Below are 22,246 nucleotides of genomic sequence, written 5' to 3' on the forward strand. Positions count from 1 at the left end.
TTCATCTCAATTTATAGACATATTTTCATTTTCAGTCTCAATTAACAAAATATCACATATAATTAAAAACAAGTATAATAGATAAATGTGTCATTTAACTTGACTTTGGCTTATATTTATATTCTTCAATTTTAATTGTGCATAAGTAGACAATTAAACTTGTATAATGTTGAATAAATCGATATATTAATCCTTTTGTAGCGTCTTGCATGACCAATTTACATCCTACGTGGCGTCTTATGTGTATTATGCCACATAGAACACATATATCTGCTTTTTCAATTTTTATACAAGTTTAAGTATCTACTTGTGTACATCTAAAGTTGGAGGGTATAGATTTCAACTGAGATCAAGTTAAAAAACATATTTATGCATTATGCCTTAAACATAACTTTACTTTAAAATATTATTTTTTTTACGCTTAAAGAAATGATTTATAGCTACACGAGTGGTCAAGGAGTGTTTAAGACCACAAATTTTAACAAAGAAAAAAATTCTTAAATTTTGTGTCAATTCAAATAGTGACACATAAATTAAAATAAAGGAAGTGCTAATTTGCTTGCCCGATTTATGTTACAATACAACTTTTTTTTAATAATATTTGAGAAATGAAAAACCAGGAGATAAATTAGCTATTATTTAGTAAGTATATACTTTAATGGTACCACTATAAGAGAAAATCTATTTTATAGTGTTTGGTTTTTCCCACAAGTATTGTTTGATAAGTAAGTACAACTTAATCTAGTTTAATACAACTTCTCTCAAATTTTTCCTACTTTAAAATCAATACCTATAAATTTAATCATATTTTGCTAAGTGAGGTCAAATGTCAATAGTGTGTGATTGTATTTTATTATATTATTTAAATTCATATTCAAAATTGTGTTTAATTGAATGTTGGTATTTTTTTAGTATATATTTGGCAGATAATCTTGCCAAACCCTACAAAACAAAAAGGGTCAGTAAACAACTTTGCTCAAACCATATGTATAATTATTTGAGAATAAGTGTGTGATGTATTCTTTCTAGTAGTTTGAATTTTTAAATGAGCTAATTAAACACTTAAACATAATTATAGTGGGAGTACTTTCATCTCCAAACATTATCAAAAAGGCATAATACATAAATATCATTTAAACTTGTATAAAGTTGAACGAATAGACACATGCATCCTCCATGGTGTTATACATGACATTGTGCGTCCTATGTGGTGTTTTACTTATATTATATCACGTACTACGTATGATGCGTCTGTCTACTTGTACAATTTTATACATGTGTGTCTATTTACACATCCATAATTAAAGGATAGAAATATTAACTGAAATCAAATTAAATGACACATTTAATTTATATATTGTGTGAGGGCAAAAATGTCATAAGGGTGAGATTTGCATTGATGCAAGTAGATGATACCAATGGTATATTTTCTTAATCTAAAAGTATATAATAATAGAAAGTTGAGATTTTTAATAATAATTGTGTGGATTTTTGTTGGTTTGAGTTTGACTAATATTTCTTCACTCCTCTTTCCTTGAAACCACCTCACCCCCCATCCCCCACGCCCTTTACCCCACACCCAACAAACTCCAGTCTTCTTTTTCCTACTTTCTTTTGCCTTTTTACTCTTAAAAGTCTCATCTTTTTGCCTTTCCACATTTATATTTCTACAACTTCTTGTTAGGGTTTCTTTCCTCACCCAAAATTTACCCATTCATTCAACAGATTTGATTGAAAATTCATTATCTGGGTTGTTTTTAAATCCCAAGAAATCAGTAAAGATCCAAACTTTGAGCTCAAAAAAAGTGTCCCAGGTTGGTTTTTTAGCTTTTCTTGATCTTACTTTTGTTCAGCTGAAATTTTTGGATTTGGGGTCTTGTTAAGGGAATCTATTGTTGTTGGTAGTTTAGATTAGAATGGTTTTATCAGTCCCACATTCATTTATTAGTGATTCTTGAAAAATTGCCTTTCTTGAAGTTAGTGTCCAATTAAGAGAAACTTTTGTGTATTTTGTGCTTTGAAAATTCAAGAACTTATAAATTGATTGAACTATGAACGCATATATTGACAATTATTGATGACATCACTTTTTATGGAAATGTACCAAAACATTTGAATTGTTTTCATTGATCCTCTTGTTGAGTTGAACCTATCTTTAGCAAACAAGAAACTTGATTGATTTCTGATTCTTTATTGATGAATATTGATTGATTGCTTTAACATCTAACCTATCTGCCTCAGGGTCTAAAAATCACTTGGTTTAACGGGTAAAGTTGTTGTCATGTGATAAGGAGGTCTTGGGTTTGAGTCTCTTGTCGAAATGCTGTAGTTTTAATCATTTGAAGTACTTACAGTGAATATAAGTTGATGGCAGCATTGCAATTGAAAATTGCCTATGTTTTAGGTCGATTTGGAAAGTGGAACCGAAGTAATTCAAATTCTGTTTTAAGCAATAGTAGGAAATCATTCAATATCTTAGGTTCCCAAACTAGCTTGGTTGGTGAAGCCAAGTGTTGGTATAATTTCTTGATTGCAACTTCGCCAATGATTGATTTTACTCTGTGATCTTATATAATGTTAGTGATTTGATTCCCTGATAAACCCATGTTGCTCAATACTTTAGGTTGTAAAGTGTTTCAGAATGGTTGTCTTGTGTTTATGTCTTACTATTGATTTGGCAGGACGATATAAACCTGATAAGGCCAGATTATTTAGACATCAAGATGGGATGTTTCACGGTTTCAAAGAGTAAGAAGAATAAATCTGAGCATAGCATCCACATCAAACGTGTGAACCCTCAGGAGCAGTCACCTACTGCACTGCCTGAACCCCAGAGGCAAACAAGATCATTGCAGTCAGCACCACCAAGTTTTAGAACAAGAGTGAAACCTGTGCAGTCAAACAATGGAGTAACAACTAGTAGGGCACGAACTCTATCTGCCCCATCAAGTCTAGACACAGCAGATCAAGATGCTCTAGCGTCAAATGAATGTGAGGAACATGAAGAGCTGACTAGTCGTGCTGGATCAATAAAGGAATACAGGTCATCAGTTCCTCAGCCTCTACCACTTCCATCACCTCAGAATGCCGCTGCTCTCAGGACTACGAAAAGCTTCAAAGTGGGGAATACAAGTAGCCCTCTCAATGCCTCTGGACCATTGCCACTGCCTCCTGTGCTGCCTCCTACTTTACCTTCTACTGGAACGCTTCGGAACTTTGCTTTTGATGAAATTTCTGCTGCATGCCACCAATTCTCTCCAGAACGTTGTGTGTCAGAAGGTCTCTCTTCTGTCATCTACAGAGCTTCATTTGGGGATGATGCCTCTGGTGCAAAGAAGCTTGAAGCCACTATAACTCGCCTTCACCCTTCTTCACAGGTAATGTTCAATTGCATTGGCATGTTTTGACTTTATATTATCCTAGCTGTGTGTCATCTGCTGATTAGTCCCTCTCTTATCTGTCCTATATCTGATGATGCAGTAATATTGTAATGCCATTCTAGTTTGGTGTCTAGGCTTGGCAGGGTTCATATTTGGCTAGATTTAGCAGCACTGTTTCTCTGCACTTGTTACCCTTTCTTTTCTGCAGTGATAAAGAATGGATATTGTCCAAATCAGGAATTTGCATGACAAGCCTGCATCAGCTTTGTGGTTTATGAGGTTTTAACAAGTCCATGATATTTAGAAACCAATCTCACCATCTTTTCGACTTTTTCAGGGTCTGAAGGAATTTGTCAACGAGGTGAACACCCTGGCTTCTTTGCAACATTCTTCACTTTGTAAACTGATTGGTTTTCATGCACGCGAAGGTTCTGAGCACAGGATGTTGGTTTTTGAGAGACTTTTCCATGGAAGCTTAGACAGACTTTTGTTCGGAAGATCAGATGGCCCCTCTATAGATTGGAATGCGAGAACCAAAATTGCCTTGTGTGCTGCACAAGGTCTTACATTTCTACATGAGGAGGGACCTTTTCAGGTATCAACACTATTATCTGCTCTATGTAGCCTGAGCTGTGTGGCCTTTTTTCCCGTCACACAAACTTGTAGTTTTTGGCATCATCTTTGTGTTCTATAACGGAAGTTCGTAGTTTTTCATGTTGAGACTTGACCTATAGTCATTTTTTACTAAATTTCTCATCTCCACCAACAGGCAATGTTCCAAGAATTTTCAACCGGAAATATACAAATCGACAAAGATTTTAGTGCAAAGCTCTCAGGGTATGGATGCATTACGAATATACAAGAGGCAGAGATATCTTGCAATTCAATCGTAAGTTCTCTTATTTACTGTTGCAGTCACTCAGCATTTATTTTATCTCTGGGAAATGTTAAGTCTTAAAATTTAAATTTTTACCCTATGTTTTGGGAGGACTAGCTGAGATGGCTGTATTGTATAGTTTGATCATCAGCAAGCTGTCTGGCATGTAGTTAAGATGTATGTGAGTAGAGTTCTAGTTTTGGAGCATGTCGTGATAGAAATTGTGACCCAGAATTTCAGAGGATGTGGCTCTTAAGAGAAGAGACGGCAATGCATCATAGATTACTATTTATTGAGAAGCATTTTGCTTTCTAATTACTCTTGAGTCTAATTATGAGTTGTGTTACATTATTTGCACTTTCTAACTTCTTGGGAGGTTTTAATTCAGGCCCTCGCAAATCTCTCGCAGGAGACACTGGAGAGAGGGTTGATAACTCCTAAGAGCAATGTTTGGAGTTTCGGGATTGTTCTTCTAGAACTGCTCACTGGCCGGAAGAATCTCGATGGTCGGTATTCAAAGGAAGAGAGGAATTTAGTCAAGTGGACTAGGCCTTTCCTTGCTGATGATGGTAGATTATCGCTTATCATGGATCCTCAGCTTAAAGGACGGTTTCCCGCAAAAGCAGCCCGGACAGTGGCTGATATTGCCCAAAGATGCCTGCAAAAGGATCCATCTGAAAGGCCCACCATGAGAACTATCTTTGACCAACTCAAAACCGTACAACTGATGAAGTGCCCTTCACGGTTTCCTCTGCAAGAACCAGCGGTAGTTGGTGGTAAACACATGTCAAAGTCTCCAAGCATGAATGGAATCATCACTCCTGTGCCAAGGTTGAGTTTCTCCCCTTCCTTACCACTCACCCGAACATCGGCTTCTCCCTCAAAGGTTGCTACCCAACCCTCGGCTCGTCCTTCATTAACATGTTCCTACTCTTTCTCTTTGGAGGACCTTGATAGACTGGAAAGCCGAAGGTCATCAACTTCATCTTTTCGCAGGTCTAGTGTTGAAGGATTTTGATTGTTTATTCTTTAATTGGTTACTTCTAGCCCTCTCCTTTGACAAGTGATTACATGAAAATATATGAAGGATAAAGATGTGGTTTTCCAGCTCTTCCCATTCCTCAAGGAAGAAGACATGGGAAATAACATTTTGTAGATAAGGTTTGTCCTTTCGTTTGATTAGTGTTCTGTGAATCAAGATGTGTGGGCAGATGTAGATTTTCTTTAATATGTTATTCGTCAACTTCCAGCCCCTTCCAAGACGAAAAAACAATCCCCAGATTGCTGGAAAGCAATAAAAAGAGAAAGGAAAGGGATGATAAAGAAGAAAGAAAATTCTATTTTGTAATGATGTATATGTGTACAAGTATTCTTTTTTTTGTGTATCAAGAAATGTTGTATTTTGGGAACTTTGGCTTGGTGAGAAATATGGTTTCAGTAGTGAGGGTGATGCAACCTTACTCTTTTGATAGAGAAGTAAATTTCAGTATTCCATATTACCTGGAAAGTTTTGTAATCTAATGGTGAATGAAATACAAGGTTGAAAAGTGTCAGCTACAAAATCTCGCATATATTTGCATTAGTACAGGCTGCCTGCTCTTGATTTGTACACTATTTTTCAGACATTTCAAGCTTCTTTAAGCAATAGTTAAAAGTAATCTTAGCATTTGATGTAGATGATTAAGTTGTCAAATGTTCATTATCAGCTGTCTGCTGGCTGCTATCTTCCAGGTGCAGATTCTTTTTCTTCCTCCTTTTCATATCAGCCGCTACACTTTCATCAAATTTATGGATCACATAGCAAAAATACATAAAACCAAAAACAATTTTTTTTAAAGCCACAAAACCAATTGAGGGGGTGGGGTTCCCTTTAAATTACTTAAAGAGCAAAGAATTTGTTGAAACAATTCCAATTTTTTATATACATATTAGCAACTTTCTTTTCAACTCCTTTGTCCACCATGTGTGTATCTCATTAAAAGATCTCAAGCAAATACATCATGGGCTATTGCAAATTGTATGACATTTAAAAGTTGTTACTCATGAGGGAAAGCATCTAAATATATTTTTCAGGACACGTAGTACAACCTATAAACACAAATATTTTAACATCCAATTGCTTGACACTCCTAATAACTACAAGATATCAACAAGGTAGTGGAAATCTCCTGTATTGTTGGTCCATCAAGAAAAAGAATAGAAAGGAGCAATTGCAAGCAAAAGGATTTCATGTCCTCATCATTGGTCTTTTCCACTTTGATCTGGTTCAGAGCTTTCCTTAGCGACATCCTTTTCTTGCTCTTGAGCAGTAGAAGCAAGGCACAGATCCTCTTGGACGCGTAGGTCACTTTCTCTGGTGTCTTGGGGAAACCCTTGGGACCCTGAGCTCCCTTGTTGCTCAGAAACTAAGCTTGTTAGACCATTCTGCCTCAGATATGTCTCTAGCGGCAGACATGCTTGCTGAAGAAGAGACATCATGCTAATATGAGATGAACCTGTATCTTCACGATTTGGGTGACAGTTTAAGTCTAATTGCGACTTACTTATTTCAGGAAGCTTCTGCAATTGATTGCTGCTATGGCCCCTCGCCAGTGTCTCGCTTCCAGATCTTTCTTTGTCTGATGGATCAACTTCTGGTTTCACTTGTCTAGAGAAGCTGTCCACTTCAGTCTCTTCCTTGGAACTCCACATAAGCTGATTCCTCTGGCCAAGTTCCGCTTCACGTTCTGATTGACGCTTCTTTTTGCGCATCATAAGTGTCTTGAAACGACGTTTCACTGTCATGCAGACATTGCAAGTACATGTCGGATTATGCTTGCCCTTCCCACTGGGAGGCTGGATGCACACAATGCAAGAACATCCAGGTCGATGCCTTGGGTGTTTAGTTGTTGTTGCAACTGATGCGGGACCAGGCTCTCTTAGGTCACCAGCAATGCTTATCCCATTTGCTTGAGAATCTAAATCAGAAGAATCATGGGCCTGTGTTATCCTTTGGCCTGCTGCACTTCTTTGTTTCTTGAAATCTGTACAACAACGCCAACAAAACTAAGAACCATAGTATTTTTGTAAAACTAAAAAAGTGTCCCCAACCAAACCAAGCATGCAGTTAAAATGACTGCAAGTGGAATGACTGTCAGGCATGCAACATTGTAGCTAGAACGGATGGGAGGTAATTCGTACTATATTTTCATATCATATTTGCACAACTGGCTACATGTTAATTATGTGACTGGTAAATGACATTTAGTTTAGCACAACTACAGGCTTACAAATAATGAAGGCATTACATAAGTATATTAAATCAAGAGTTCGTGAATTTTAGGACGATATCATATAAGAACCAGCTGGTGCATGACCGAAATATACACTGAAACTAAAGCAACAAGTTACTTCACCCTTGTCCATTTTGAGAAGATTTTCAAGCTCTCTGGGTGTTAAATCGTCTGGGACGGAACAAGAGGACCTGAGAACATGAGCATGATTAGTGTAATTTTAAGTCACATAAGTGCTGTTGAGCAAAATTCCTTGAATTGCCAAGTCCTGACCTGCTATGATCTGAAATGTTGTCCTGACATGTCCACTGAGGAGGTAGAAGATAATCAGCTGGCAACTTTCGCCACTTAAAGCAATTATCACATTGAGCCCACTGCTCCTGCTCCCTGGGATCAGTGATATACCAGTAAAACTTCCAATTTGAGCAGTCTAGGGATTATCAAATGTCAATGATGGACATGAAAAAGAATCTTTAGAAAAAAAAATATATGTTTTATAAAAGTATTTGTTGCAGTTGAATAGAACAAATTACAGTCTATAGTTCAAACTTCAATGGTGAATTGGTGATGTCATCCTATTCGGTGCCAAATTTAAAGCAGCATTCTGTGTCTATGCCCGCTCCAATATCTTCCCATTATTTTGTCATCTACTCTCTCTTTTCTGTTTTCTTAACCATTGGAGAAATAAACAGGTCAAAGAATGCCAAGGGAAGAGACATCACCACTAGAACTCTCAGCTTCCAAAATTAAGGTCTGAATAAAGGAAAAGACATAGTTGGAATATGACAGAAGAAAGGAGTCTCTCGGAGGAAACAGCCACTGTACAGAGAGCTATGTCTTAGGACCAAACTTTTGGGAAAGAGGAAAGCTCTTCTTGTAGCAGCAGAATGAGTTAGAATTTACAAATTTTAGGGACATTCTTCACAGTTTCATGCTGACCAAACCAGTTATTAACATAATATTGTTTCCTATTAGCCATATAACTAGGTCGCCGGGTGCATCTCAGATCGTCCAAAAGTTAAGCTTTTTTGGAGGATTCGACACGGTTGTGGCAGCTGTTTTGGAGTCTAAGCAACATAGGCCATGGACTCCTTGTTAGTGAAAAATATTCAGAAAAGGTAACTTATGACGGTCTTTTATTGCTGATGTCCTTTTTCGTAATTTTTTAAGCAACACGCTGGAGTAGTGGAATACATTCTGATAAGATATTCTTTCTTACCCAGATAAGCGGACAGTAAATATACTCCTCTTCCCAAGAACAGGTGGTTGCTGCATTTTGAAGAACAAAGTTACAAACCAAAGCCAGAGTTTTTTAGCAGACTGATTAAATCTTAATAGCAATTCTCGTCAATTAAGATAATGTCAAATTCATCTAGTTCAGCCATAAAGCATGAGAAGCACAAATTAATTCAAAGATAAAGCTACATACTTCGTATTCTTCAAATTCTTGGTCCTCAATGGTGACAGTTGTTGGCTGGACACTCAGTGGTGGTCGGAGCATATCCTGTAACTCCTCCCATGAAAGCTTCAACTCCAAAGCATCATGGGCATCAATGAGCAGTCTCTTACTTTTTGACCCAATATTACGACTTCTTTTACGCTCTGAAACAGGCATTGAAGGGGAAAAGGCACCATCTGCATTCCTGCCTCCGTTCTTCTCGGTTAAGTACCAGCTAAAGTCACCACTATTGAAATGCTTTGAGGACAAATTCACAGAAGACTCCCTGCTTCCTTTAAATGACTGAAGAAGGCCAGAGTAACCACTCATTAAAGGTAGATTCTCAGGCATTGCTGAGAAGGAGGTGGGTTCAGTAGAGAAAACACTCTTGGGTATGGCTGACAGACGATTTTCCTGTTTAGGCAATATAATCAATATTATATACTATAAGCCACTAAAGCGAACTCATATGAAACCCCTATGTGGAATACTTACCTGAGTTGAATTAACAGTTGATGCTTTACGAAACCCCATTAAAAGCTTTCCTTCTGGATCCATGCGGCTGAAAGTTACTGCAATAAAATGTTCTTATAGGATGAGAAATGAGTAGTAGAATCCTAAGTCTGAATAGAGAACACAAAAACGAACAAGGAACAAAAACATAAAATGACAGGTATTAAAGAAATGGACCTTGCGCCTAACTCAACCCCAAAAGCTAGCTCAAGAGGTGAGGATTGCCCAAGATCATTTAAAGAGTCTAAATTCCCTTTCCATTGCCGATGTGGGACTCTTCACAACACAAAAATTTTGGAATTCATTCACTAGAGAAAAACATGTGTTTCTCCCGCTTTCTATCCATTTCTTGAGCATGTGGAGCTTATCAGGAGCTGGACCGACTCATGAGCAAGATCAATGCTAGAATATGAGCACAGAAGTCAGCAAGACTACACAGGTGAAACTCATGTTCTGTTTTGTTATCTTGATTTGGAAGGACTCTTATAAATATATTGAATCATTGAGCCAGTACACCAGACATTTTCAGTAAAAACCTAAAAGAAAACTAAATTCTTTCATATTAGATACCTAGAAGAAGATAGGAAAAAGATATTCCATACGATATTTTGCTTCTTCACTCTATTCGCTTCCTGGCATAACTTTCTTATATTCAAACCTGTTAGGAACCATACCAGAGGAGCAAATTTACTATCTATGTTAATACTATAAGTACTCAATGTGACTATCCTCCCTCTGATAGTGTATGAATTGGAAAATAGCTGGTTGTTACAAGAAGTAAATATAATTGAGGATCATCCTGTCAGACCAACTTTGGAAGGTACAGTAGTTAACAATGAACTCATTGTTGTTTTATAGCTAATAAAATCTAAACTTGGAAAAGTGAAAGAAGTATTGGCCCTATTACTGTCATTCTAATTCCAGAATAGCTGACTGGCTTTAACAAAGAGTGATGGGCAAAAGCATGTATTTGGAGTGTCAAAAATTCAAATCTCATAGACACTATGTCTAACCTGACCCCCTTTATCTCAAATAGAGGTGGGTAATGAGTATTGACCTGCCATCATCATTGCTTCAATGTTGAGTTAAAGCAAAGAGCTAGGGGTAGCAAAATTGACCCAATTATTTAAAACCTGCCCAAAACTTATCAGGTTGGGCATGAGATATTTTAGAGTCCGGAGCCAAAAGGGTAAGAAAATTTGTCAAAATTCCAAAAGGGCAACAAAATTAATTATAGAACCAAAAGGGCAAATTTCTGACGGAGAACTTGACGACGTTCAAATCAGGGCAGCCGCCGCAAGGCGCAGCCGTCATGAGCCTTGTAAGTCTCAGCTGTCATGAGCCTTGCAAGGCGCACAAACTTCAACGCCTTGCGGCGGTTTTTTGTTTAAAAAAAAGTTTTTGTTTAGTTGATATAAATTGATTATTTTTTATAAGTATACTATTGGGCTTAATTTTAGGATATTCATAAAACCTTTTAATTATAGATAGAGTTTAAATATATTATAATTACTAGTAAAATAACCCGCGCTTCGCGTGGGAATTTAATATCACGAAATTTATAAAATAATACTTAAAACCTATCAGTCATTAAAACTAAAACACTATATTATCTTACATACAAGATTACGTAGTAACAAACATTAATAATGTAAAGGAAAATGATAATTATAGCATCTTATCATTTATCCTTCAATCAATCATCTTAAATTTGATTTTATAATTTATCATTTTTCCTCTAGGAAGTGTTACTATTTGATATTTTTGGGAAATTAGGTGAGCATCAACATAAGATATTAATTTTTTTATAAATAAATAATCTTTATATGTACTACAAAATACTTATAACAATAACTTTGCAGAAACTTAAACAACAAAGTTTAAAACATGTACTCAAAAACAACAATTAATATCATAAGTATAAATAATGACTCTAAAAAAATATATGTACTAACAAATACTTATAACAATAACTTTGCAGAAACATAAACAACAAAGTTTAAACCATGTACTCAAAAACAACAATTAATATCATAAGCATAAATTAATTAATGTAAAAAGATATACCACGATCTATAACAATAGAATAAAACAGAAAGGAAAAAATTGAGCCAACTGAATGTACAATGTCCTCTTAAGAAAACTATTCCCCTCTAGTACCTGAGGTTTAAAGGAATAAATCCTCTCAGGATAAAACGATTCTATTCACAAGTGTATTGATACAAAAACAATAATGTCAGTGAGTCATTCAACAGGAGCAAAGTACACGAATATTTGATTGTGCTGAAAAAGAAGTTCAGAATTCTCATTATTTTAAAATGAGAGGAAATCCTTCTATTTACGGACAAAAAAGAGTAGTGTGAACAAATGCTTATTGGGCCTTATCGAAAATGTCACAATTCTTTAGAAAAGTTGCAACCTTTTGGAATGGTCACTACATTTCATAAAAGTCACAATTTTTCATAAAAGTTTCAACTCTTCATAAAAGTCACAACTTTTCATAAAATTCACATCTTTTCATGAAAGGGAAAGGCTATTTTTGGAAATAAATAAAATTTAAAAAAATTCTAGCTAGTGGTGGTGCCACATAGGCGGGCCTAAGCTTCTCTTTTATATAAATATATGATTATTATTATTATTATATTATTATTGTTAATATTTAATATTTACATCTTTATATTTTAAAACTAATTAATTTCTAAATTCAACATTTAAATAATTCTATAAAAAAAATTAAAAAAGATTTTTATTATTATTCAAATAAAATTAAAAATATGACAACTTCCCACAAAAAAATAAGGAATCACACACCGTATTAAAGTGAATGAAAATAATTAAAATATATATATATTAAAATCACAAACAAATAAAATTTGAAAAAAAAAAAAGATTAAAAAACTATATATATATAAAAATGACAAACAAAGAAAATTTGAAACAAAAAAATTGAATTGTAACAAGGCGCATTTCATTCTGTAAACCCGTGAAACTTTTACAGTGTTGAAGCATTTCATTCTGTAAATTCCCCGTAAAACTTTTACAGTGTTGAATTATTCAACACTGTAAAAGTTTCACGTGGTATATGTTTCAACAAAAAAAAAAATCAATTAATACTAAAAAATTATTAGATAAAGTGATAAAACAAAATTATTTTCTTCATAATTTATTCATATTAAAGTGAATAAAAATAATTAAAAATATATATATTAAAATCACAAGCAAATAAAATTTACCATTAAATTACCGTATATTGTCTAGATTCTTCAAAAGTTTGAAAAGTTTGATAACTTTAACAACTTTGGTAACTTTGTTTGAGAAAAAGAATTTGAATGAAATTATTAAAACTTTGAAGTGATATATATATATATATATATATACACTAGAAAAAATGGCCCGTGCTGATATAGAGCAACTTTCACATATAGCAAACATAAAAATCATATTTGTATGTTATAGCTATAGTTTGCATAATTGCGCTCCATAACAAATTTTATATTTGCTATGGAGCTTTTGATTTGTATAATTCACTAGAAACATCCAATTTTATATAAATTGTTCAGTTTTGTATAGATTCATTTATACATTGTAATTTATATAATAAGATCTGTATTTGTATAACTATAAGTGTATAGGACGAAAATATATGTATTTGTATTTGTATATACACTTTTCTCTCGTTTTATACAAACACAAACGCATTTTATACCGAAATGTATAAAATGGTTAATTGTATACCGAAAATGGCTAATTGTATACCGAATCAGATGGCAAAAAAATGGAATGTTTGCTGTGAATTACAATTAAAATAAACTATGGCTATAGCATTTAATTTAAATTAACAGTTTGTTATTTCATACAATTTTCTCTAATATATATTACTAATGTTCTAAATAAATCAAAATTCCTAATTATTTAGGAGTATAGTATGCATTTGCGAAAGATGTTTTTCAAATAGTCAAATTCTAGAAACTAAAATAATGACCACATTGAATTGAACCAGATCAATTATTAGGTTTCTTTAATTAAAACTATAGGTTAGATAGATTTGTATTTTATAAAAATAAATTATAAAATATTAATAAAATTGACCATTAGTATTTCATATAACTATTTAATAAAAATTATACAAAAATATTTTTTTACTTAATTTGCTAAAATGAACAAGTGTAAGAGCAAATATTTTAATATAAGTTTTAAATTAAAAAACAATTATATATGTTATTAATTATAATTAATTGATATGAATTGATTTCACAAAAAATCCCAACAAATTGGAGAATAACATTTTCATTGTATTACTGGTTCTCCTCATTATTTATTTATTTCCACAAATTACTTTCTCAATATAACTTTGAAGTATATATTCTCTTGTTCAATTTTATTTGTCACATTTATCTATTAAGAATAAGAAAATAATAATTAACATGACTATTTTTTTTCACAAAATACTCCTATTAATTAATATTTAATATTAGGTGTTGAAAAATATTTTTTTTAAAAAGTAATTAATATTAAAAATAAAATATAAGAAAATTATTGTCCTCACTTTGCATTTTAATAATAACAAGTTAAAATAAAATCTATCTTTTAATAATGAATAAATAAAATTAACACACAAAATAATATTTAACCTATGCCCAATACATAAAAATAGTGTGCTTCTATTCACCAAACAAATTTAAAAATACTCTATAAAGACAAATGGGACCCATCCTATCTTCAGCTTCCATGGAATTATAGGGGCATGCTTTGTAATTAAATGATAAAAGGATGGGCTTTTTTTAGAGCTCTTGATGGAGTCCAATTAATAAAGCATAAAAGATAACTCTACTAAGCAACTTTATTTAATAAAACTTTGTAAAGACTTTAATACCCTCAAACTTTTATTTAATACCCAAAAACTGGCATGTTGAAAAACTTGAAACTCTCTCTTCTACTATATATATATATATATAAATATATAGGATGATTTTCAGGTGTAAACATATATTCACACTTGTCAAATGCATGCATTGACATGACCACCACTTATCAAATGCATGCATTTTTTGTTTTTTTTGTTCAAATTTTGCATTATTTTTTGCATGCTGACATGAGTACACCACTTATCAAATGCATGCATTTTTTGATTTTTTTCCGTCATTTTTACATATATAGATTTTTAATTATTTTTTTTCAAATTATATTTGTTTGTGATTTTAATATATATTTTTTTAATTATTTTTATTCACTTTAATATGAATAAATTATGAAGAAAATAATTTTTTATCACTTTATCTAATAATTTTTTACTATTAATTGAATTATTTAAATTTTTTATTTTTGTTGAAACATATACCACGTGAAACTTTTCCAGTGTTGATTTGATTCAACACTGTAAAAGTTTCACGGGGAATTTACAGAATGAAATGCAAGGCGCTGGCCATGCGCCTTACAAGGCTAAGGTGCCCTGTGCCTTGTTATAATTCACTTATTTTTTTTTCAAATTTTCTTTGTTTGTCATTTATATATATATAGTTTTTTAATTATTAAATATTGACAATAATAATAATTATAATATATTTAAACTCTATCTATAATTAAAAGGTTTTACGAATATCCTAAAATTAAGCCCAATAGTATACTTTTAAAAAATAATCAATTTATATCAACTGAACAAAAAAAATTTAAAAAAAAAAACGCCGCAAGGCGCATGGAATTCCACGCCTTGCGGCAGCTGCCCTGATTTAAACGTCGTCAAATTCTCCGTCAGAAAGTTGTCCTTTTGGTTCTATAATTAATTTTGTTGCCCTTTTGGAATTTTTGACAAATTTTCTTACCCTTTGTCTCTGGACTCGGATATTTCACTGATGAACTAATTTGAGCTATGCCCAACTTAACCTGTCTTAGACAAGCTGCCCAAACACAACCCGTATAGATGTCTACCATAACCCACAGGAATGGAGAAAGACTTAATTCAAGGTTAAGAATGTAAGCTAAAAATATCAAACATCTATTTCAAAAAAAAAAACTAAAAATATCAAACATGTCAGAATAACGGAACTTGCTACAAAAACTGTTTCTTACTAGAATGTAAACTTATTTATTGGAGGAAAAAAGGATGGGTCAAGTTCGTTTATTTTATTTTGGGGAGGGGGAGGGGGGCTTATGACCTACTATTTATCCCATCTTAGTCCAAGTTAATATTGGGCAGGTTGGGACTTGGGTAATGACCTATTTATTGACTCAACCCATTTGCTACCCCTACTTGTAAAAGAACTAAAATGTCTTAATCATAAGGTGAATCTTAGAATGTCATGAACAGGAGATTTCATCTCATGAATAAAAAGACAATCTTGTCAAGCCTAGGAAAATGATTACTGCTTAATGTTAACAAGGTAATCCGAATATAACAGGCTTTACGGCTCACTACAAAAGGATGAAACTTCATTACCTGTATCTCCGGCTTGTAATTGCATAGATTGTATGCAAGGGGTCACACCCTCGAGAACATACATCCTGCTGTTGTTGTTTGGCCAAAATCTGAACTGGAACACCCATTCTTTGCCCTTCACATCTTGAATCCGCAGAGGAAGGCCTTCTGGTTGAGAAATTGGTGGGAAATATGCCTGAACAATGAAAATAGTTAAATTTAAATAAGTTACCAGTTTCCAAAAAAAAAAATAGTTAAATTTAAATAAATTGCTGGTGTCACCACGAGGACAGAGGTAAAGGAAGACTAGGCCTCTACTTTGGTGGGCAAAAAAGTCGGTAGATAGGAATGTGTAAAAATGAGGAGGATGAAATAAATGCGAAAGTTGGAAACTTACTTCAGCACACGCTTTAGGAAGCACCAAACGGCCAATTCGACCTGCATCACTTGCACTCAGGACCTTCTCAAATAATGGTATGATGGTGGAATTTGAGCTTGAAAAGACATTGTCAAGGAAATCATGTATGAAATAGGTCAACAACAATGAATCTAATTTAAGAACTCATGATGGATACTCTCCAGATATTTGCTGCAACTCCTGGTCTGTTATCCTTGGCCAATAGCGTGGAAGCAGCTGATTCTTAATCCGACCTTCAACCGGTGGTCTGGCAACACGAATCTGTGAAATTATGCCAGCATTCATCTCCGGTCCCAAAGCAGAGGTAGATTTTGGGGGTTTGGGCAATAGATTTCGAGATCTAGACCCTTGCTGCAAGGAAGAAATTGTCTTGTTCAGGTCCCCCTCATCCAATGTAGTAGGAAAGAGCTTTGAGTTCGGTGAAGGTGCAGACAGAGCTATGCTTAAATTTGTTTGCACCGTTGATCCATGAATCTCCATAACTCCTTTGTATCCATTATATGAATCCAGTTTGGCATTTTTAGAGGACTCTGCCGAAGTCTGACACAAATTTGATGAAAAAGTGCTTCCAGATTCTCCAGCAGGATGGAAGGTTTCTTCCATTTTTATTTGGCCTATAGGCCTATTGGTGTTGTCATTCTGGTGTAGGAGCAGAAGTGCTGGATCAATACTGTCAGAACCCTCTCTTTTATTTGGTTCTGAACCATTTATCTGACTGCCCAGAGAAGTGGAAGCTGTTTCACCAACACTGTTTGAGATAGAAGTTCCAAAAGCTTTGGGCTTCTCATGATTTGGGGTCTGCAGGAAAATGGAAGAACATGATGCAGGATGCAATTATAGTTCCTAAATTTCTAATAGCGAAAACCCTAAGAAACAATATCAAGTCTAGCAACTTCAATCTGTCACTTTCAATGTAAAAAATACTTGCTTATTAAAAACTAGCCTTGCTTAACTACATTACAAATAGAAATAGGGCATCCTATTCCAGAACAATGTTAGAGAACAATCAGGAAATAGAACAGATAAACAGATGGCAAGCACGAGTGCAATTTGCTGGGTTTTTTCCTTAGATGTGATTTTTTTGGATAAAATCAATAGGAGCAATGTCCACGAGTTATTAGAGTTTACTACGCTATTCAAATGTTTTATGGACTACTACTTAAATAGTTAAATTACAATTTACAATCCAAGGAGAGCTAGCAAGCCAACTTCAGTAATTACAATTCATTTGTGTGTCACAGTACAAAAATTCACATGAATGCATAAAATTTATCTCACAGCATGTTGCTGACAGCTCCTCACACAGCTGATACAATTAATGCCCCCGCTATCGAGCAGCTCTAGCAAAGAGCTAGAAGCAATACATCCGCAATGAAGACGCTGCGAATACCAAAATTAGTTTAAAAGGTAAGTGGCTCTGCAGAGAATTAGATTGTACTATGAAACAGAAATACTATTCTGGAGCTAACCTTGCCACATGAAATACACTCCCTCCAACCAGTGTCCTCCGAGTGGAATAAATCACAGAAGTGTAGTTGTTCATAAGCAGTCCTGGAGTAAATCCAAATCCCATGTTATGACATCAAAAGTTAGTGATCTTATTCTCAGGAAAATCTGAGTGAAGTTAGGTCACAACTCACAAGATGGTAAATACAAACTTCACATGACAAATTGTAGACCTATATATATATTTCATTTTACAAGATATATTAACCCTTCCTAAAAATAATTGATGAGAAGTCCTACACCTAACTTGAGGCAATTAATACGTGTTTAAATTCATCCCACTTTTAGCAGACACAAATATTTCTAAGTATAATGTTGAGAAATCTACCCTTTCACCAATTTGACAGTACTCGGCTTGCCAGAATTTTGTATTAAAACTTAAGGTAAATTCTTTTATTCCTCCAAGTTTCCAAATTCAATTACTTTCAACGTACTTATTTCTAAGTATTTAGTTAGTATGATTCTGGCGTTCATCAGCATGAAGGACTATTTTGTTAAATGCTATACTCTCAACCATTCAAGCAAAGAGAACTTGGTCAATAGACCTTTTAGGCGTAAGAGATAATCTACCATTGCATTTGAGATAACTCAGTACACTCAGAGAAAGGCATCCAGAGATTGCTAAATGATGGTCATCTACTCTAAGTGGGTTGACTTTTGGGAAGAAAAACTGGTCTCGTATTAACAAGAATAGAATGTACAAATTAAGTCACGAAACTATAGTAACCCAGTGCCTGCATGAATTGGGCAAGAAAAGAGTGAACACTATAGAAGGCTGACAAGGGGGAGGCCTACCAGTCGAAGAGTTAGACTGAAAACCTTAGGAATCAAAGCTTGCTCCCCAGTAGGTGCACTAGGTCAATCCATCCCATCTGCAGTCTGCCTAAGCCATGATGGTCAGAATTACCGAGAACTATGTTATATATGTGCTGATGGATTAGTTAACATATGCTAGCGCAAGTTGGTTCTCGAACCATCTTAACTTTTTTAAGAAAAAAGGGCTCAGAAGTTTCCATTCGACCCACCAATGGCTGTGGTTTGTGATTTCGCCACTCAATACTGAAGAGAATCTTACTCATTAATGGACAGGTAGGCTCCTGAGTCAGTGGTACGACTGTACAACCATGTGGTCTTCAATTCTAATTGGTTACCACCATATTCCAATATATCACCATTGAATTTTTTTAATAATAGCTAGTGCTCACATCAACTATACCAGGAATTGCTTTGGCATCAATAATATTTATTCAAATGTGTCTATTTTGGGGTCGTTTGGTTGGGAACAAGTTATCCGAGGATAACTAATCCTGGGATAACTTATCCCACCATGTATATGGGATAACTTATCCCATAACTATGGTATAAATGATGGGATAAGTTATCCCAAACATGGCAACCAAACAAGACACAAAAATTTTATCTCATCACTATCTATTTTTATCCCTCACACACCCGAAGTGTTCTCCGGTTATAATTTCTCAAACTGGATGCCCTAAGACTCTGCATCAGTTTTTTAGTTTTCAGTTTATGGTGAAACTTCTGTTAGCTACATTTTATACCAAAGTTAAAGTGAATATTTTTCCTTAGGACAATGCAGGTGGTAGATTGCAAAATATACAAGTTTATCATGAATTTAACTACCAGTCATCTATCCTGACCAAGAAACACAAGACAAACAGAAAAATAACAGAAGAAGTAAAACAAACAAACAAAACGAAACATACGGAAAAAAAAAATACAAAATATTAATAATAAAATAATTTCATTCCATCAGCACTGAATTACTTACTGTAAGTGAAATCACTGCATGCAATCTCTATTTCATATAAAGGCCAATAGAGCAAAAAAAGACAAAGTTGCTCCACAGTAACTTAACATGGAACCAAATAGACAATTCTGGAAAGGAAAAAAAAAAGTTATCCCCTCACTACATTTTTCCCCATCACTTCAACCACCTCACGTAGATCACAAGCCCATGCTACTGATCTCGGCCAAAAAAACCTCACTATGACACAGCAAGAACCACAGATAATGCAAATCCTTAAAAGAAGGCAAGCAGGTTAATCTGCACCGACTTCCTAAAAGACAACAAGTGAAACAGAAAGTAGAGGGATTATCTTTCCCACATTTTGATCTTGCAGGATTCTTAATCTTTCCAGAACTAGAGTCAGTTTGAGCAACCATTACTTGGTGCATATTATCCCAATAGAATTAATTCTCTCAAATTGAATATGCAATCTCTAATTTGAAAAGGTAAAGTAATTGTTTTGTCGAATTAACTAACAGTCAGAAAAAAGAACATGATTTAGCGAATATCTTTCAGCAAAACAAAAAGGATAATTCTCTGAGCTGCTACAGTATTCACCAACACAATAACCTTAACATAAACACAGAAACTGTTCAGATTCTACATACTCCTTCCGTTTCAAAAAGAATAACCAGCTCAGTAAAAAAATTTCAAACCATCTGATATTCCATCTCAATTAGTAGGAGTTAGGACATTGGTTCCTTAATCTTTTCTCGAATAAAATTAACAAATTCAAAATCTACACAAAGTCACAACATTTTTACAATAAAAATATCTAGAAATCACTGTTTGACATCCTAAATGGTAATGTTATCATATAAAACGACCAAACAGAGCGAGTAATAGACAAAACAGTTTCTAGAAATATAAAAAACAACAAAACTGAATTTACAAACATATAGCAATTCAGTATAAAGGAAGAGATCTGAATTGAATTACCCGCACTTATCACAGAGGGTGGTAAATTCACCAGATCGCAAAGGCCACCCTTTTTTCCACTCAATTAAAGAAGTTGCTCCACACAGTCCATTCATGCAAATCTTCGACTCCATTCCTAAACTCCTTACTTCTAATCAAGCCCTAATACAGCATAATCTTCTTCTTAATACTTCATAAGCAAAACCCAAAAAAAGTTTTTTTTTTAAAGCTAAAAATGAAGTCTTTAGAAAAACCCAAGTATGAAAAAGCTCAATAGTAAGAGTAAAGGAAGAATCTTGAAAACAAGAGTTAAAGACATAAACTGAAGCTAGTAAGCAGCAGTCTTTGTGGGTCTATTTTCAAAATTTTGATAGAAAAATATTAGGGAAGTTTGTTGAAATTCCGGTACCGGAAAGTTGTATCACCGGTGGAGTTGGGAGAGAGAGAAGCGTAAAGTGTAAAACAGTTAAAAAATGGAAAAGGGGACATGCAGGGAGGGAGAGACTTGAAGGGTCAGCAAAGGTCGCCCGCCTTTCCCTTTCAGTTCCTCTTCCACTAACGTCTCTCTGCTCTTCTCCCTGTTTCTTTTTCACTTAAATCATATGAGCTTTTCATAAAGGGGAAAATGTGAAAGCAAGATTGAGATGATTTTGGACATATAGAGAAGATATGTTTTAATGTCTTATTGCGAAGGTATGAAAGGTTGGCTATGAATTTCGAAAGATAAAATAGATAGAAGAAGTATTCGGAGACGTGTGATTAGATAGGATATAAGTCATTTTAACATACAAGGGTATGATTTTAGATAAAAGATTGTGGAGGATACAAATTAGAGTAGAAAGTTACTCTCTCCGTTCATTTTTAATTGTCATAATTTTTTTTTTAAAGTTAAACTATAAGAACTTTGATTAACATAGTATTTTCATCATATTGATATGCAAAAAACTTGCAATTTATAATATTTTTTATATAATTTTTTAATATCTAAATTTTTTGTTTAAAATATTAAATTAATGTTATTTAATTTAATTTTGAAAATTAATCAAATTGACTATTTCTAGATTATTTTGGACTATTCTGAGAATCTATTAAAAAAATAGTCTCTACTTCTAAAATAAAAATAAAATTTATATGCATTTCATCCTCTTCACACCCTACTTTAAAAAATTACATTGAGTATATTATAATTATTATAAAAAAGTAGTCAAAAATCAACTTTTCAATCTTAAAATTTATCTAAAACTTGTATTGTACTTGAAAGATTTACAGAAATGTCTTAAACCTGTTTTTAAATTAAAAAATAGTGTTGTATAATACTCTTTTTCTTTTAAAAAAGAATGACATAGTTTGGCTTGGCAGGAAGTTTAAGAAAATAAAGAAGATTTTTCAATTTTGTGGTCCTAAATTAAAATTATGAAAAATGTATCAAAATGTTCTTTAATCTTGTGATGTTAAACATGACATATGAAAAACTGAAATTAAAATATTACTAGAAAAGATTTGAGTCATTTTTTTTAAAAACGAACTAGATAGAAAAAAGATCTTTTTTTTTAAAACGGAGGGAGTATAAAACAAATGGCTCATATAGGAAGTGGGAGTCCTAATCAAAAGAACAAAAATGCACTTAGCTTTTCAACTATGGTTCTTTTGGCTTAGTGTGTAAGATAAGATTGGAACTAAGATAGATGTGTGTCAATCATCATTG

The 22,246-nt window shown here is 33.7% G+C and overlaps 2 protein-coding genes across 4 annotated transcripts; one reads left to right on the forward strand and one right to left on the reverse strand.

The window, feature by feature from the left end:
• The first annotated feature begins 2,684 nt into the window (after positions 1-2,684).
• On the forward strand, positions 2,685-5,810 carry LOC125840027 (probable serine/threonine-protein kinase PBL11). The gene is made up of 4 exons (XM_049519010.1): positions 2,685-3,377; positions 3,718-3,975; positions 4,150-4,269; positions 4,646-5,810. Exons 1-4 carry the CDS (start codon positions 2,724-2,726, stop codon positions 5,273-5,275), a joined length of 1,662 nt encoding a protein of 553 aa, XP_049374967.1. The 5' UTR covers positions 2,685-2,723; the 3' UTR covers positions 5,276-5,810.
• Positions 5,811-6,269: 459 nt separating this feature from the next.
• On the reverse strand, positions 6,270-21,113 carry LOC125840025 (B3 domain-containing transcription repressor VAL2). 3 transcript variants are annotated; one of them, XM_049519005.1, is made up of 13 exons: positions 20,563-21,113; positions 17,780-17,861; positions 17,589-17,690; positions 16,468-17,108; positions 16,290-16,386; positions 15,914-16,088; positions 9,463-9,539; positions 8,959-9,381; positions 8,749-8,798; positions 7,803-7,916; positions 7,653-7,720; positions 6,801-7,280; positions 6,270-6,717 (listed from the first exon to the last, which is right to left on the reverse strand). In XM_049519005.1, exons 1-13 carry the CDS (start codon positions 20,673-20,675, stop codon positions 6,656-6,658), a joined length of 2,484 nt encoding a protein of 827 aa, XP_049374962.1. In that variant the 5' UTR covers positions 20,676-21,113; the 3' UTR covers positions 6,270-6,655. The 3 variants fall into 3 exon arrangements, with proteins under 3 accessions (XP_049374962.1, XP_049374961.1, XP_049374963.1); XM_049519004.1 differs by having other exon boundaries at positions 6,270-7,280; XM_049519006.1 differs by lacking the exons at positions 17,589-17,690; positions 17,780-17,861 and having other exon boundaries at positions 6,270-7,280; positions 20,563-20,580.
• Between the last annotated feature and the right edge of the window lie 1,133 nt (positions 21,114-22,246).

This window comes from Solanum verrucosum, unplaced genomic scaffold (genome assembly GCF_900185275.1).
Source record: "Solanum verrucosum unplaced genomic scaffold, falcon-dt-bn FXZP01000177.1, whole genome shotgun sequence".
Taxonomy (NCBI): Eukaryota; Viridiplantae; Streptophyta; class Magnoliopsida; order Solanales; family Solanaceae; genus Solanum; species Solanum verrucosum.

Coding starts and splice junctions, on each gene's coding strand:
- LOC125840027 (XM_049519010.1), top strand. CDS start 2,724: ATGGGATGTTTCACGGTTTCAAAGAGTAAGAAGAATAAATCTGAGCAT. Junction 3,378..3,717: donor GCCTTCACCCTTCTTCACAG/GTAATGTTCAAT, acceptor CGACTTTTTCAG/GGTCTGAAGGAATTTGTCAA. Junction 3,976..4,149: donor ATGAGGAGGGACCTTTTCAG/GTATCAACACTA, acceptor CTCCACCAACAG/GCAATGTTCCAAGAATTTTC.
- LOC125840025 (XM_049519004.1), bottom strand. CDS start 20,675: ATGGAGTCGAAGATTTGCATGAATGGACTGTGTGGAGCAACTTCTTTA. Junction 7,917..8,748: donor TTTACTGTCCGCTTATCTGG/GTAAGAAAGAAT, acceptor CACTGATCCCAG/GGAGCAGGAGCAGTGGGCTC. Junction 7,281..7,652: donor TCTTCTCAAAATGGACAAGG/GTGAAGTAACTT, acceptor GTTGTTGTACAG/ATTTCAAGAAACAAAGAAGT.